Genomic DNA, 16,337 nt, shown 5'->3' on the forward strand with positions numbered 1-16,337 from the left:
TTTGCCCTTCGCACAGTGAAACAGAGAATATGTCGCTTATGGTCCAGATTCCAGGACAGTTGTTGGTCAATAAACTGGTGAGTGAGTGAAATTATAAGATATGGGTACTTTTACTTTTATCAACAACTTTGTATTGTTTCTGCTTCATCACCGACAGAGGAGCAGAGAGGGGCTGAAACACAACACAAATGCAAAGTGGAGAAAAGAAGAGGGTTCTGCGCTCTCTGAGCGGGAGGAGGCAGGCGAGGAGAACTTATTATTATCTGAACATTCAGGTTTTATTACCCAGACAGTAGTTTGTGGTTGTATCATGAGCTAGCTGCTAGCTAAAAACTTTGCCTCTTCCTTTTTGCATTAACAATAGCTGTCACTCACCTGTATTACCATAAAATTTGAAGAAACGCTACAGAGATGTGTGATGATGAGATGCATTGGTGCCACAATTTATTTACATTTAACCTTTTAGGAGGCCAATCAAAATGCAGTTATTTATCATCAATCAGCTATTTTGGAGGTTCGAATGAAGTAAATAGCCTGTCATTTACAAATCATTTTATAGATTATATATAAAATTTGTCTCCTCAAATAATAATGTTGTTTTTTTTGTTTCAATTTAATAATAACATATTTTATAAAATTATATCTTTTTCTTATTCGAGACATTTATAATCCCTCATTTCTAGAAACTTGTTTAGATAGGAGTGGGTGATTTTTTAATTCCTTGTCTTGTCTGCATTGATTAAATAATGTTTGCCTGTGTCTCTGAATATATTCATATATTAAAGCTGCATAACCTGATTTTGTGAAACTATGAAAAAAAAACTATAGGTTTCAAAGACGTGACCCTCTATTACTGTCACACATGGAGGCTGATGGAGCATACACTGTTGGACCTTAATTATCTGGACTAAAAAATAAAATAGCTGTAAATAAGCTGTGAATTTTGAAATAAAACATTAGCTCCCTCACATCATTTGTGATTGACTGTAGTTCTAGATAGATAATGTATGTCTTGACCAATGAAAGAGCTTGAAGCAGCCAACGGTAGTGGATTGTTAACCAACTGGTTTAGAAAGAGTACAATAGGTAAGAACACATAGCTGTTTGGTAGTGATATTTTAGTATTTTAGTAATATGCAGGTTTGAACATCTCAATACTTCCCTTTGATGAAAGGAGTCCTGCAAAGTGAAATTCAGATCACAATAAAATATTTAAAACACATATGCATGGTCCCGTGTTCTATATTATAGTTTTCCCCAGATGTGATTCAATTGTATAACTCTATGCTGACAATTTAAAGTACATCATAGTGCAATGAACTGTAAAAGCTGGGTGAGATTCTTGCTAATATTCCACCCTACAATCCAGCTATATGTGCCTTTTTTGTTTTTGCTTTGAGCACCTGCCCCTTTAGTGGCTTCTGCACGGCCCTGGTGTGTACGTAGGTACACAAGCAGGCTGTAATGAAAGGTCCATGTCAGTGATGACAGGGTCATGTTAGAGCTGCGAGATCTACGAGCCCAGTGGACCACAAAGTTGGGGTTGAGACTCTTCTTGGGGTCACAAATCAATAAATGTTGAGTCTAGAGTAACTCTTCAGAAATAAAAAAAAAAATACCAAAAGTGATACCAATAGAGCAAATATATGCTATAAATGAAAAAGCACAATCCTCATTTCGTGACCTGGAAAGGTTTGGGAAGCAATGTACCACTGAAGCACAGCAGTGCATCCTCTTTGACTGACATGCTCCAATTATCTACTTAAACACCCTATGAACTCATGGTACTGAAACACAAAAAGAAAGAACATATTTCTGGTTTTCAGCTGTGGACAGTTTTATCAGAGTTTTATACAGAAGGCTGGCCAGTTGCTGTTGTAATGTGATTATTGGAGAACTTTCAGGGATGTATGCTGGTGCGTGTTGCCATCTAAGATAGTCGTGCGAGGGCTTAGTAAGGGCTGAGTTGGGATGGGGGTGAAGTGTGAAGTCTTGTGGACTCAGCAAACAAAAGGGAAAAACCTATTTGGAGTACTAAGAGCTTGGAACATCATGATTGCTCTCACACTGCAGAATATTGGCCAAATTTTTCACAGCCTAGCAAAGTTCTAATTCAACCAGCTGAATCAAAGAAGGGTGGATTCTATATTTGACTTTCTAGCTTAAGCTTACTGTTGAACAGTAATTGTCTTGATGAAATGTGGTATTTGAGTCACTTAATGAATCATTTTAACCATAATTTAGACATAAACATATGTGCTTTTAGGCAAAGAAGAGATTTTGTTTTCTATTAGGTGTCTGTACTGTTGTTACATCTGTAGATGTGAGGCTATTCTTCCTAATAAGCATCTGTTGAAAAACAACAGCTGTCGTCAACTCCAAGGCCCCTGAAATCAAACACAAAATCTCCACAGTAGCGCTTCAGTTGTTTGGACATGTAGCTGTGAATTGCAATCAAACACAGCAACTGTTTAGTGAATGGGTTGACCTTGCATTTCTGAAGGACCAACAGATAAGTAAGTGCAGGTGTGTTTGATAAAAACGTTCGGCCTCTTACCTGGAGGAGTGTGGGCACAACATGAGTGGTATTTATGCATCTTAGCAGTGCATGTGTGTGAGAGAGATATGCACGAGGGTGTGTGTCAAATCTGGACTTGCTGACTGTAAAAACTCTTGAGCTCAACTAAGAATAAACAAACCGCTTAGAGTAATGCACCTTTGTAAATAAATATTTCACACCTGCGGACGTTTAATTTTTAACAACCCATCCATCCATCTGTTTCTTGTGCAGCATTAACATGCAGGGGCAGAGAGAAGCTTGGAGAGATTAAACCTAAGTAACCAAGAAATCATGCCGCAGCATCATTTTTGTGTAGACATGAACTGAGAGCTAAAAGTGCTCACACGCTGGTAACAATCCAATGTCTTCAGCACTCTTTAGGACATTTAGAAATCAATTTTCATATTCTTACTGAAAACATACAGAGGTGAACCCCTCTCTGGTAGGATAAACACATGATGGGAGAAAACACTTCGCTAGTTAGGTGCCAAGCAGAGATTGAGCGGGGGATCTTATTTTCTTTTTATCTTTTCACTGGCAGACTGATAATTGAAGTGAGTCTAAGAGGATGAAGCTCTCATCAGGGCTTGCATCATGCCTGTGCCAGATTTAAGGTTTAGAGGGAAAGTTGTTCAAAGTTTAAGCGAAAGGAACTTTTCTAATTTCACAGATCTTGGATAAAAATGACAAAAAAACAAACGGGAATCCTACTGTGGTTTGTTACTTTAGAGTTTTGCACTCATACGTACACGGAAGGAAGAGCGCAGGCGGTTTGATTACCTGTTGTTGAGGACAACAGGCAGCAACAGGTCCTGTAGAGGGAGCCATTCATCTACTCTGCACCGCCCTGACTCACACATCTCCTGCACATAAAAACACATGATAAACACACAGGAAAGCAGATGCTCTAGATCATTTAACACTGATTTAGTCAGCAGAGCCGAGAGAAGTACAGAAAGTTGGTATAACTTTTGGCAGAAGCTCCTTCCCCATATTAATTTAATACAATTATCACAAAATAGCACCAATCTGTAAATAACGTCTTCAAGGAAGGCTACAATTGCCAAGTTATTAAAAAGGGATTCATTAAATTTTAATCACTGGAGAAAAACATTTGTGGTGATTTCTATTGCACAAACTATACTAATCTGCTTAAATTAAAACGCCTCCATCCAAGTGAATCAAAATATATATTTTATGGATCACAAGAGCATTTCATTATAAGGCTAAAGCTTCAGCAATTTTATAGTTTCAACAGTCATTTCTGAAAGCTTATTTACTTAGTCAACTTTTAAAGGTCAGTATCATTTATGACACGGCTTACAGTTTGTCATACAACATCACGTAAATCAATGGCGATCCGTCTGGGAATTGAGACAAAAATATACAGGTGTTTATGTATAATAACGCAACACAAGCATACAAAGGTTTTAACAGTTTTGCTTTCAGTACCAAGAAATATTTCCCTCATGCTGTTTCTACAGAAGAAAGTCCTGAATTTAGTATAATTATTCAAGGCTGTATAGTAAATACTCCTCCAAATTTGTGTGTGCACTGCCAATTAGCTGGCTGACAGGAGAGACCTACAACAACTAAAACTGCCATGGTGTGGAAACTGAAGGTTATCAAACAAAATGTAACATAATTAGAATTTTAATGATCAGTAGGTTAGATGATTTAACAGCAGTAGGAATACTTGTTGGTTTACAGTTTTAAATAAAAAGGTAAGAAGTTATATTACAGATTTTTTTGTGTAAATACTGTGATACAGTAAAATTGTGGTAGTTTTATTCAACATCATTATTCTGTATCTGTTGTACCAACATCCCGCAAAAGGTTTGTGAAAAATGGGTCTTTGTTGACAGTGACCCTCAATCATCAGAAATAAGCAAGTACAATATAATTTAAAAACAACTGAATAATTTAAAATGATATTATGGGATATATCAATTTGGAAATTAGCCTAAAATTGTGTCAACTCCCATACTAGGTCTCAGATTGTAAATTTATATCAGTGCGGACAACAGAGCAGCAATGGAAATCGTGCTAGGTTGGAGAATTAAGTTCATGTTAGTGCAAAATGGTGTTCACCAGAACAAGATTTTATACTGATGTATTTTTTGTTGGTTACATATGATTGGTGATTTGTTTTTCATCAATTTACTTTGAAGGTTATAGAGGCAGAAGGAATAAACATCCATCATCTAAGCAACTTTGTGTCACTGGAGTAGCCTAAATATGGGAGGTTTAAACAGAACATCTCTGACATGCTGGAGGACACTTAAAAAAACAACAATAGAAATTAATGCTAGACAGTTGTAGCTGAGCCCAGGATTTGTTTTTACCTCAAATGATGTTACAGTATAATTCTTGACTGTTTTAGTTGAAAGCTATTTGGAGGAATATGACCAGCAAGTCAGGAGATTAAGACAAGTTCATACTACGGATCACAGGAGGAGAGGAGGATCAGACATTGACGCATTTGAACACAGGCCTAGGTGGAGAACTGCTTTGGGTGTACTGAAAGGAAGCTGGATCTGCATTTGATCAGCTGGAGGAACTTTTTTGTACAAGCTTAAGAATGTGTATGAGACTATTTTAGCCTATGCAGCTCTGCATAATAATGCACTGGACAGTAGGGTTTAGTGTAAACTGAGTCTCTACAGCATGGTTAGCTGACAGGGGTCTAAAATAGGGCTACACTATATTAAGAAAACAAATAAATACAATACAGTTGAAAACTGCGATGACCCACAATTTCCTCACTGTTCTCTTAATTTTCTATTATCACAATTTTCCCATTGCTTCCTTCAAACGTAAGCAAATGATCAAGATTGTACATCAAAGGTACTGAAAGTCCATCAAACTGGCCAAAAATATTTGCATGCGGAGCTTTAATGCATGTACATTGAAATATATATACAGAACAAAAGGTAAATGAAGTTTGAAAAAAAAAAATCGTTTTTGTCCATACTTATCTGGATCTTGAAAATCATGAAATCAGATTCCATACTTTTCCAGATGTTCCAAACCATGAATAAAAATGGCTGCAGTGTATAAATAATGATTTCTCCCAGTTGGCAGATTTATTTTTTATTGATTGCTTGTATGCTGGGATTTTCCAGGTCAGGTTTCATAAATCCCACATGTAAATCAACCCAAATTTTGCCAGTTTTAATAAATGAGTCCCAGTATAATTCTGATGCGCACCTTGAGAGAAAATGGCTGGGCAAGGTGGATCATCACACTTGTGGATGGTTTCGTCCAGAGAAGTGACAACAGCCACTGCATCACAGACTTTGATCCAAACTGTGTGGATAAGGAAAAAAATATAAATCAGTAAACGGAAACTCAGTTCATTATATCTCGGTAATTAAAGAAGCAGGAGGGACATTCCAACTCTAACAACTTGACAACCATGATGTACAACAAGTACTAAGCCATAAATGGCTGCATAAATGCGAGAACTGTGCGTTCTGTATTTTCTGTGTGCCGTGTCTGAATGAAAGAACAAAATGATCGGGTGAGAACCCTGTTATTGCAATTAACAGAGAGCAACACCCACTCTCTATAGCAGAGCTTATGTAGATAACAGAGGGCAGCTTTTATGGAGCCTAACAGCTATCAATGATGCCTTGAAAAAAAATTATCAGCAAACCCTCAACTAATCAAGCAATGCAGGCTGATGAGGAAACAAGAGAAAGTGTGAGAGCCTCTAACAGTGGTTATGTCACTAAAAAATGTTTCCCATTGATCCTAAATGTGACACAATTAACGCTCTCCCAGGACAACCCTGAGACAACTGTGTCAGCACCACTGACATCCTGAGCCTTGCTGAAGTGAGAAATATTCATATTCTGTACTGAAATAGGCACTCATGGACTCAACAGTCTGGTTTAACCATTATGAACCATTATGCTTTCAACAAACCTCTTTAGAAGATGTAGATAGAAAGCATATGGCGTTATGGATTTAGAGGATTCTGCCCCTTTGCGATCCGGTTTAGAACAAAGCTTTACAATAAGTAAAGGAAATGCACTCGTTAAACAGTAAAAGAAATATCCAAGTGGTGCAAACACCTACTTCGGATGCACATAAAAGGGTGGTGCTGATGCTGAGCAAATATAAAGCTCTAAACTGACTCTGGCAGAGTGGTAGTCTCTTTCTGTTTCAATGCTTCCTTCACTTTTAGTGGCAAAGCTCTCTCTGAGAGCATTTCCACCAAAGCAGTTTCAGTGCTTAACAAACGATGGTACCAGTTCTTAAATGGTTCTTTAAAGGAACCAGTTATGATGAACACAACCAGAGAGCACGCTCAGAGCCACATCAAATCAAAAATAAATCTCTCAGTCCAATAAATGTTTCATCCTCCTTGTTTTTGCCACGGATCACAGAGCAGGGAGACAGTTTAACCTTACAAAATTCTAAAGAACTCAGCATCCTGGCAAACAGATGTCCTAATAGGATCATATTATTTAGTAATAATGTTTTAGACAAAATAAACGCCTCATAATTTCCATTAGTTGAACTGATCAGTAACAGCAGGGCAGGAAAACACGGGTCAAAACGCCATTTAGAGCAGGATTTATCAATACCGCATGGCCATATTTAACAGTCCCCAACTCTTCATGAAAGAGGTTCTTTCCTCCGATCCGAGTAAGGTGGTAAGAGAGAACCAATTTATGTACCGTGCCAGAGTTTAGATTTAAATAAACAGAAAGTACTGATGCTAAGCAGGCAGCAGCACCCATTTACAACAGGAACTGGTTTGGTGGAAAGCCCCCTCTTTAAAACATGTATAGAGCTCTGGGTGAGCACTGGAACCAAAGTGGTTCCAGTGCTCACCCACAGCTTGTGCTCGAGCAAATGCTACGTTTAACTCCAGTTCTTTCTGTTTCTAACACTGTTTCCAACACTCCCAAGTATAAAAAACCTGGTGCTATCCCACCACCTGCTATTAACTGGTCCTGGGGGAAGACAGACTTCCACCAGGAGCAGGAGGTAGGCTCATGGAGACTAACAATGCATAAAGGTTTGAGGACCACTCACTACTGCCCAGTTAGTTTTAATCTGGCTTATCCCTATCCTCACTCAGATCTTCAACAAGTCTCTAGAGCTGTGTGAGGTTCCCTTGTGCTCCAATTGCCAAGAACCATCAGGACCGGTGCCCCCCAGGGTTGTGTTCTCTCCCCATTCCTCTTCTGCCAGGACACAAACGACTGCACCTCAGCAACGTGTCCATGAAACTCCTTAAGTTTGCAGATGACACCACTGTTATTGGTGTAATCCAAGACATTGATGAGTCTGCATACAAACAGGAGGTGGATTGGCTTGTCCACGGGTGTGGTCAGAACCACCTGGAACTAAACCCATTTAGGACTGTGGAGTTAACGACAAACGTCCGTAGAACAATCCCCACACTGGCTCCTACCATCATCAACAGCACTGTGTTTACTGTGGATAACCTTTTTTTTATTTGTAGGGTCAGGAAAAGGCCAGCTAACATCTCTGCAGAGCCCACATATCCTGGTCACAAACTGTTAGACTTTTGTCTTCAAGTCAGCGCTTTTTGCAAAAACCAGCTGCCACAGAGACAGTTTCGTCCCGCAGACTATCTCTCTGATGATCACAATGAACACCTTATAGCCAGAGTAGTCACCTACTTTGATGTGAAACAAAATAAGCTGATTTCCACATATTTATACTTAATATTTATACACTGTCTCACAAAATCTTGGCCAATAAAGCTAATTCTGATACCAGTACAATTTAACATTAATGAAAGGTTGGAGATCACTGTCCCTTATTTTCAGTTGTATGTTTTGTCACTAAGATTTATGTTCTTCAACCTGTCCCAAAGAACAGCACTGACAGCTGGTGTGAAAAGCAAACTCTTGCTAATGCTTGCTTAACATCAGATTTTGTGTTTGCACCACTGCGAGCCCCGGACTCTGGGCCTGATATACTGGTTCTATCTTGGCACCTATTCTGTAGCGGGCCAAAGGAAAGACGCCTTTGTTCAGGAGCTGGTGCTCACACTAACAACCAATAATGTTGCCAGTGCCTTGTTTAGAACTGCCAAGACAGTTTTGCTTTTGATCGGTCTAATTTAAGACATAAAACAGTAAAAAACAATGAGCTTCACCATTAATAGAACGTTATATTGACTCTGGGTTAATGGGAGAAGTTGCACTTACAGCTGATATTTTAAAATGTACCCATTACCGCATTTTTCTTTTTTATACTTCTTAAAATAATGTCAGTGTTTTTATATTGTCTGGTAGAGTAAATATAACCTATTGGGAAGATTGAGCTGCTTCTTGCAGCACTGCTTGTACCAGCAGATTAGGAGTGTGAAGCGTTCATAAACACTTAATAATTTGGGATATTCGGGAATCTGTTTGTAGGGATACTGAGTTAAATAATGTGACTGGTATAGTTAAAACTGCAATCCTCCAAAAAAAAAGATGAATAAAACAGAAAAGAGGGTAAGACATTAACTGGATGAGACTTTTATAGCTGTGTTCCTCAATATTTTTCCAGTTCAATATTCCAAATTTTTACAAACTCAAACCCTTATATTCTTATGACAGTTTTGCTTTTACCATAGACATTTCAAAGCAAAACGTTTACTTTGAAAATGCTTGTACAGTTTAATTATCCACCTGTACCATATCTTGTGAAAGTAAAACTGAAGTTGGCTTTTGATTCAGCATTTTAACAAAGGGCTGTTTCACAGGTTTATATTTAGAGCAACTAAATTTGAAAATCAATTATAGAATACAGAATTACAGATTTTTAAAATCAGGATATGTTATTTAAAGCACAGCTTTCTATAACTGATAACAATTTACAAACAGAAAACGTTTAATAGCTCTCAATGATTTGTTTTGCACATTACCCCTTTAGATTATGATCTAAGGGGGGTTACAACTTTAAACCGCAGATTTAATGGGGTCTAGAGGCCAAAATGTAGTGAAATGCCCCCTTTTATTTTCGTAAAACTCATTAACCAAACTACTAGTGGCTAACATGCCAAGCTCAAATTGTGATCTGGCAAACAAAAGAAAAAGGATGTCATTCAAATATAAATCACTGATAAAGGGACTGAATTTCTTTTTAGAAAATTCCAGATTTTACCTTTTAGACAATGGATTAGAAATGAATGTCGAGTAACTCAAGAACTCAATTTTATTTTTCCATACTTTCCAAACCTGACAAATTAAAGCAAAATTCAACACTTTTTAAGACTGTAGAAGCTCTGTAATGACGTGGCTCCGAGCTGTCTCATGGGCTGTGGAAAACCAAAATGGTTTTTTTACAGAACAAGTTAAGAACTCGCTCTTTCACTAGCCCTGCACTAGCCCCTGCAAGTACTGCAACTGTTTTGGTGGAAAACCCCTAATACAGTAATGTTAAAGATAAATAAATACATATAAATAAGTACGCTCTCTTTTATATCATAGCTTCAATGTATAAATGGTCTGATTTATACAGACCATTTATACATTGGTCTGACTGTCTCAGACTGATTGAATGGTCTGATAAGGCTGTAAAAGTATTTAGATATCATGTCAACACCCACTGGAAAAAACTAAGAACACCCCTAAAGCTCTAAAATAATACACAAAATATATAAAAACCCTAGAATTATAAGAGGGTGTACTATCTTTTCTGTTTGCCTTGCATCAGTTCCAAATGTGTGAAGTGATAAGCTTCTTTAGCTGTAGGAGCACAATCAAGTCATAGGCTGAATGTTTTTACACAGATTTCTGAGCAAATTCTGGAAGAGTACTACCAACAAACATGCGAAATGTGACTCAGTCAGTTATGACTATGCTATTTTCTGATGCAAATTACCACTCTGAGTGATTAAATTACTTCAACTGACTCCATGAGTTGCATGTCAAACCAAATCAGTTTGATAACAAGCAAACTAAACTACTGTAACTTGCTTCCTGTTGGTAACTGAACACCAACATCTGTCACCTTCTGCAAAATCTCTGCCTCACATTTCTTCCTCTCACAGCTTGAGAAACCAAATCTGCTGTGTTGCTCTTGAGGGCATAACGGTTACAGATGGGTCCTATTAACTGTGTTCCAGCAAGTGTATGTTTACATGCGTGCACCTTTACGTTAGTCACAGAGTCGTATGAGATGCCCACAGGGACCAGACTGACATCAGGGACAGATCCCTCTTTGATGAGCTGCCTGATGCGAGCCAGCCACTGCCCACCATGGCCAGACTCCGCTGACACACCAATGCTTAACGCCTGACCCTCATGCAGGAGCTCACGTACCAGCTGAGAAGGAGAGAGAAAAATTATGCAGAAAACAGTCTATAAATCCAGGCAGAGAGAGATTAATAACATACAATTCCTCCCATGTGTTTGTAAAATATACAGAAGCAAAGAAGCAAGATGCTGGAGGAAGGGATGCAGATGATGGAGGGCAGCTGAAGGATGATAAATCAAAACCAATGGGCAGGGTAGAAAACAGCAAAAAGGAGAGACTGTGAGGGGACACTTTATGACATTCAGAGACACTTCCCTAGCCTAGAGTACTGTTTTCCCCTTACAAACAGGATAAATTCAATTACCATTGAACAGCAGCTAAGCAGGCCCACACTCAATAAACAATAAAGGTCTATTAACATTGAAATACAACTGATAAACAAGCCGGCTTTCTCACACAAGGCCAATATGCTTACTCACATAAATGGCAAATAAAAGAAATAACGAAGAATGAATAAAAACAGAAACCAATACATACAACTCTTTTTACATACCACTGGGGTTGTACTGCTGTGTATTATAGATTAAGCTTTATAACACTGATCTGAAAGAGGTCTATATCTCTAAATAATTTTTTTTATGGCTTCTTAGTAAATAAGTATTTCAATAAAAAGTTTATTTATTTCAATTATTCAATTAAACAAAGTGCAACTTAGACATTATGTAGATTCATTACACATAGTGTGATAACTTTTAAAGATTCATTTAGGCTAATTTTGATGATTAATGCTTACAGTTAATGCAAACCCCAAAACCCCGGGATATTACATGAAACCAATAAAACTGATATTAATACAGGAACTTTATGCTATGTTCATGCTAATCTTACCATAATCTTAGGAAACACTGCTGACTTGACAGTTGTTCAGCAGACACTCATTAACACCCTCACCAAGGAGAGAAAGCCACCAAAGGTCATTGCTAAAGAGGCTGGCAGCTCAGAATGCTGCATCCCAGCATAGTAACGGAAAGTTAAGTGAAAAGAAAAAGTTTGGCAGAAAATGTGAAAAGCAATAATAATAAATGCAACCCTGAGAGGATTAAACCTGACACATCACAAATTAAATTTAGCATTTTATTAGAAAATCGAAGTCCCAGAGAAGTGTGAAGTTTCCACAGTCAGTGATGATTTAGGGATCCATGTCATCTACTGCTGTTGATCCATTGTGTTTTATTAAGTCCAAAGTCAGAGAATCCATCTCCCAGTAAGTTTTAGAGCACCATGCTTCCCTCTGCAGAGATTTAAGGAAATGTTGCTTTAATGTTCTAGCAGGGCTAGTCCACACTCCCAAAAGCACCAATAACTGCTTCAATGACCATAGTATCACTGTGATTCATTGCATCATCACTGGCCCGACCTGAACCGTATAGAGAACCTATATGGTATTGTCAAGAGAAAGAAGAGAGACACCAGAACCAACAATGCAGGCGAGCTGAAGGAAGCTATCAAAGCAACCTGAGCTTCCTGAACACCTCAGCCGAGCCACAGGCTGATTGTCTCCGAGCCACGCTGCACTAACGCAATAATTCAAGGAAAAGAAGTCCCGGACAAACATTGAGTGTATATATACTGCTCAAAAAAATAAAGGGAACACTTAAACAACACAATATAACTCCAAGTAAATCAAACTTCTGTGAAATCAAACTGTCCACTTAGGAAGCAACACTGATTAACAATCAATTTCACATCCTGTTGTACAAATGGAAAAGACAACAGGAGGAAATCTTTGGTGATTAGCAAGAAACACTCAATAAAGGAGTGGTTCTGCAGGTGGGGACCACAGACCACTTCTCAGTACCTATGCTTTCCGGCTGATGTTTTGGTCACTTTTGAATGTTGGTGGTGCTTTCACACTCGTGGTAGCATGAGACGGACTCTACAACCCACACAAGTTGCTCAGGTAGTGCAGCTCATCCAGGATGGCACATCAATGTGAGCTGTGGCAAGAAGGTTTGCTGTGTCTGTCAGCGTAGAGTCCAGAGCCTGGAGGCGCTACCAGGAGACAGGCCAGTACACCAGGAGACGTGGAGGAAGCTGTAGGAGGGCAACAACCCAGCAGCAGGACCGCTACCTCCGCCTTTGTGCAAGAAGGAACAGGAGGAGCACTGCCAGAGCCCTGCAAAATGACCTCCAGCAGGCCACAAATGTGCATGTGTCTGCACAAACGGTTAGAAACCGACTCCATGAAGATGGTATGAGGGCCCGACGTCCACAAATGGGGGTTGTGCTCACAGCCCAACACCGTGCAGGACGCTTGGCATTTGCCAGAGAACACCAGGATTGGCAAATTCGCCACTGGTGTCCTGTGTTCTTCACAGATGAAAGCAGGTTCACACTGAGCACATGTGACAGACATGACAGAGTCTGGAGACACCGTGGAGAGCGATCTGCTGCCTGCAACATCCTTCAGCATGACCGGTTTGGCAGTGAGTCAATAATGGTGTGGGGTGGCATTTCTTTTGAGGGCTGCACAGCCCTCAAAAGAGGTCATACAGGGACGTGGAGGCCACACACAATACTGAGCCTCATTTTAACTTGTTTTAAGGACATTACATCAAAGTTGGATCAGCCTCTAGTGTGTTTTTCCACTTTAATTTTGTGTGTGACTCCAAATCCAGGCCTCCATTGGTTAATAAATTAGATTTCCATTGATGATTTTTGTATGATTTTGTTGTCAGCACATTAAACTTTGTACAGAACAAAGTATTCAATGAGAATATTTCATTCATTCAGATCTAAGATGTGTTATTTGGGGGTTCCCCTTATTTTTTGAGCAGTGTACTAGACTGTGTATGACAATGCTTACCTGTAGACTGACATCTTTGTAAAAAAAAACAAATATTACACAAATAAATGTTCTTATTAGTCTAATGTAATAATCAACTTTATTTAGACAGGCATAAATTATTTTAAATGTAAAAATCTTGTATAATGTATATGAATGTGCAAGTTTATTTTTTGAATGGAATTACATTCTAATTTATTGAAGAGAGTGTCCATCTTCTTTAGGAAAACTGATGCAAAACAGTTTTTCTTTTTTACAAACCGCACTTTAAAATGTAAGCAGAACCACTTGGTAAAACACCACCAAAGACGAACACAAGAAATCTAGAAAAGAAGCGGTTTACTAGTAGATAGAGCACAATGAAAAATAAACATAAACCACCTTTTAATAAGGAAATAACAATGACGGAAGACCTGCCAGATAAACACAATCAGGTAACCACCGCTCTTCTCATTTCTTCACTCTGTTCTCATTGCTTTGTCTAGGCAGCACTGAAACTTGGACCTTTGTAGCAAAATGCAAGTCCTCTGGTAATTCCAGGAATGAATGGAAAGTGGGATGAGGCTGGGGAATGAGGGAGAGCAGGAAAAAGACAGGTTGTATTCCGACTGAGCAGCTGGATGTTATAACACTCCACCACAGAATGCCTGTGTTTGTGAAATGAACCAAATGCACATTCACTAAACAGCCAGATTATAATGACGCACATTGCTTTCCCTGCAATTTTATACAATTACCTGCTCTTTTTCTTTTCTGTTTTTTTAAAAAAAAAAAAAGCAAAATTCAGAAGCAATTTGATTTCTGTCTGGGTCGTTTCTCATTGTCGTCAGTTACATGTAAACAACTAATTAGGAGGGCGTACCCACAGATAATTTTATGCCGGTGGCCTGAAATAACCTGCTGCTTTGCAGGCACATCTGCATATTATAGTTGCAGGAGCGCTGCCATCGGTGCAGATCTTACTGTTCTTCCGTGACATAAGTACTTGTACACAGGGACAATTTTACTTGTTATAGCTGACTCTATGAAAAAATAAGTTCTTTGATTTGACTTTGATTTTAAGAAGTATGACAAAAGCAATTTTTTAAATCCACTGGCTAATTGTTGAGGTAGTTCTGAAAATATGTAAAGAACTATACAGCTTTTAAGCCCGTCGGTTGCATCTTGGTCCAAAATCCAAGTTGCTCCCTCAGTGCAGATAATCAATATGCTGGTTTTCATTCTTGCTGTAGGATAAGAACACAATTATTTCTTTACATACTTAGCAGGTGAAAGGCCTGCAGCTATTTTCAAAACATAACATTTACATTTGGAAGATGTTGGGAATCCCCAACAGGTTCTTCTATAAGAAAAAGAAATCTAGGGCAGGCATGAATGGCGGAGAGTGACTGAATCTAGGTTTAGATGTTCTGAAACGTGTTTTAAGAAATCTGTCGCATATAAAATGATTTCTACAAACAAAAGGAGACAAAAATGGTAACCTGTAAGTCTTTGACTCTTGGTCCCGACATGGAGCACTTTTTAAAAGGAATATCAAGATGCATAATGGGTCAGAACAGTTCCAAGAGTTGCCTACTCAACAGGGAGAAATGTTTGACTTTATGTTTAAGAAAATATGGGTTTAAAATCATCAAGCGCATTCATGCATTTCAGTCTGCAGTCCAACCTTTCTTCACTTTTCTTTATTATGTCACTGCAATTTCCTTTTTTCATCAAGGCTTTTAATAATGTTTGTTTATTGGTGATGAAACAGACAAAAGAGCAAATGGGTAAAATCCAAGTGTTAAGGGAAAACAGCCAAATGCATAAAATGCTGATTGGATGGAGCTTTCAGGCACAGTTATAATAGACATAATAAAGCAAACCTAAAGGTCGGAAAATCATCTTAGATGTGTTTCACTTGAAAAACAAAAGTAAAGGCCAAACAAAAGCAGAGTACTCGTCTTGCAATTCAAAGGTTGTGGGTTCGATTCCAGCTTTCTGTTGCCACATGTTAATGTGCCCCCGGGCAAGGCACTTACCACATGTTGCCTACAGAGACTGATGAAAGAGACCAACTTAAACAGATCAGTGAACCTCCTGTATCTGCAACAGTAAGGTGGTAAACCTCCCAGACAACATAAGCTAACGTTATCTGTGTAAATAGTGGCTTGGCAGACAAGGAATGCCCAAGGATGGTGTTCTGTCATGTCCTTCGCACCACACAACACTCCGTTCTTCTGCGGTACAAGTGAATGCAGTGAAATGGTAATCAAAATAATAATTGCACAACTAAATAAAAGTTACACACTTTTGTAAAGGATATTAACATGTAGACATGTAGAAGTGTTATATTGTCTACAGTTTTGCCAAACAGGGAAGTGACACTTTCAAATTATATATTTTTCTAAACAACGGCTGAATTGTTCCCTAAATATTGGTCTTCCTCTTATTAATTATTAAAATATTATTATATTGTAACTTATCAATTTTTTTCTTAACCAGAAAGAACCCTGTAGGTTTAAAAAATGTTGCTGGGGTATGGAAATAGTATTACTATGGAGGGTTTTTCCTAGTATCAGTACCCTACTGGCAAAGACGTGACTCAGAACACACATTTTAACTAGTAAATATTTTAGTCTAGAAGCCTAATGTTAGCCTGCTCCATGAATTCCAAAAGCAGTCTGAATATGTGTGGAAACACCCAATTGTCACCAT

General features: G+C 38.5%; 1 protein-coding gene across 11 annotated transcripts in view; it reads right to left on the reverse strand.

Moving 5' to 3' along the window:
* The window catches only part of gpat2 (glycerol-3-phosphate acyltransferase 2, mitochondrial), a 228,808-nt gene that overhangs the window by 38,037 nt on the left and 174,434 nt on the right, over positions 1–16,337 (reverse strand). For all 11 annotated transcript variants that reach the window (XM_047380861.1, XM_047380854.1, XM_047380863.1 and 8 more), the window contains 3 exons: positions 10,690–10,863; positions 5,771–5,869; positions 3,341–3,423 (listed from right to left, as the gene is read on the reverse strand). In XM_047380861.1, the coding sequence (XP_047236817.1) occupies positions 3,341–3,423; positions 5,771–5,869; positions 10,690–10,863 (356 nt within the window). The remainder of the gene's footprint in view (positions 1–3,340; positions 3,424–5,770; positions 5,870–10,689; positions 10,864–16,337) is intronic.

This window comes from Girardinichthys multiradiatus, chromosome 12 (genome assembly GCF_021462225.1).
Source record: "Girardinichthys multiradiatus isolate DD_20200921_A chromosome 12, DD_fGirMul_XY1, whole genome shotgun sequence".
NCBI classification, from domain to species: Eukaryota; Metazoa; Chordata; class Actinopteri; order Cyprinodontiformes; family Goodeidae; genus Girardinichthys; species Girardinichthys multiradiatus.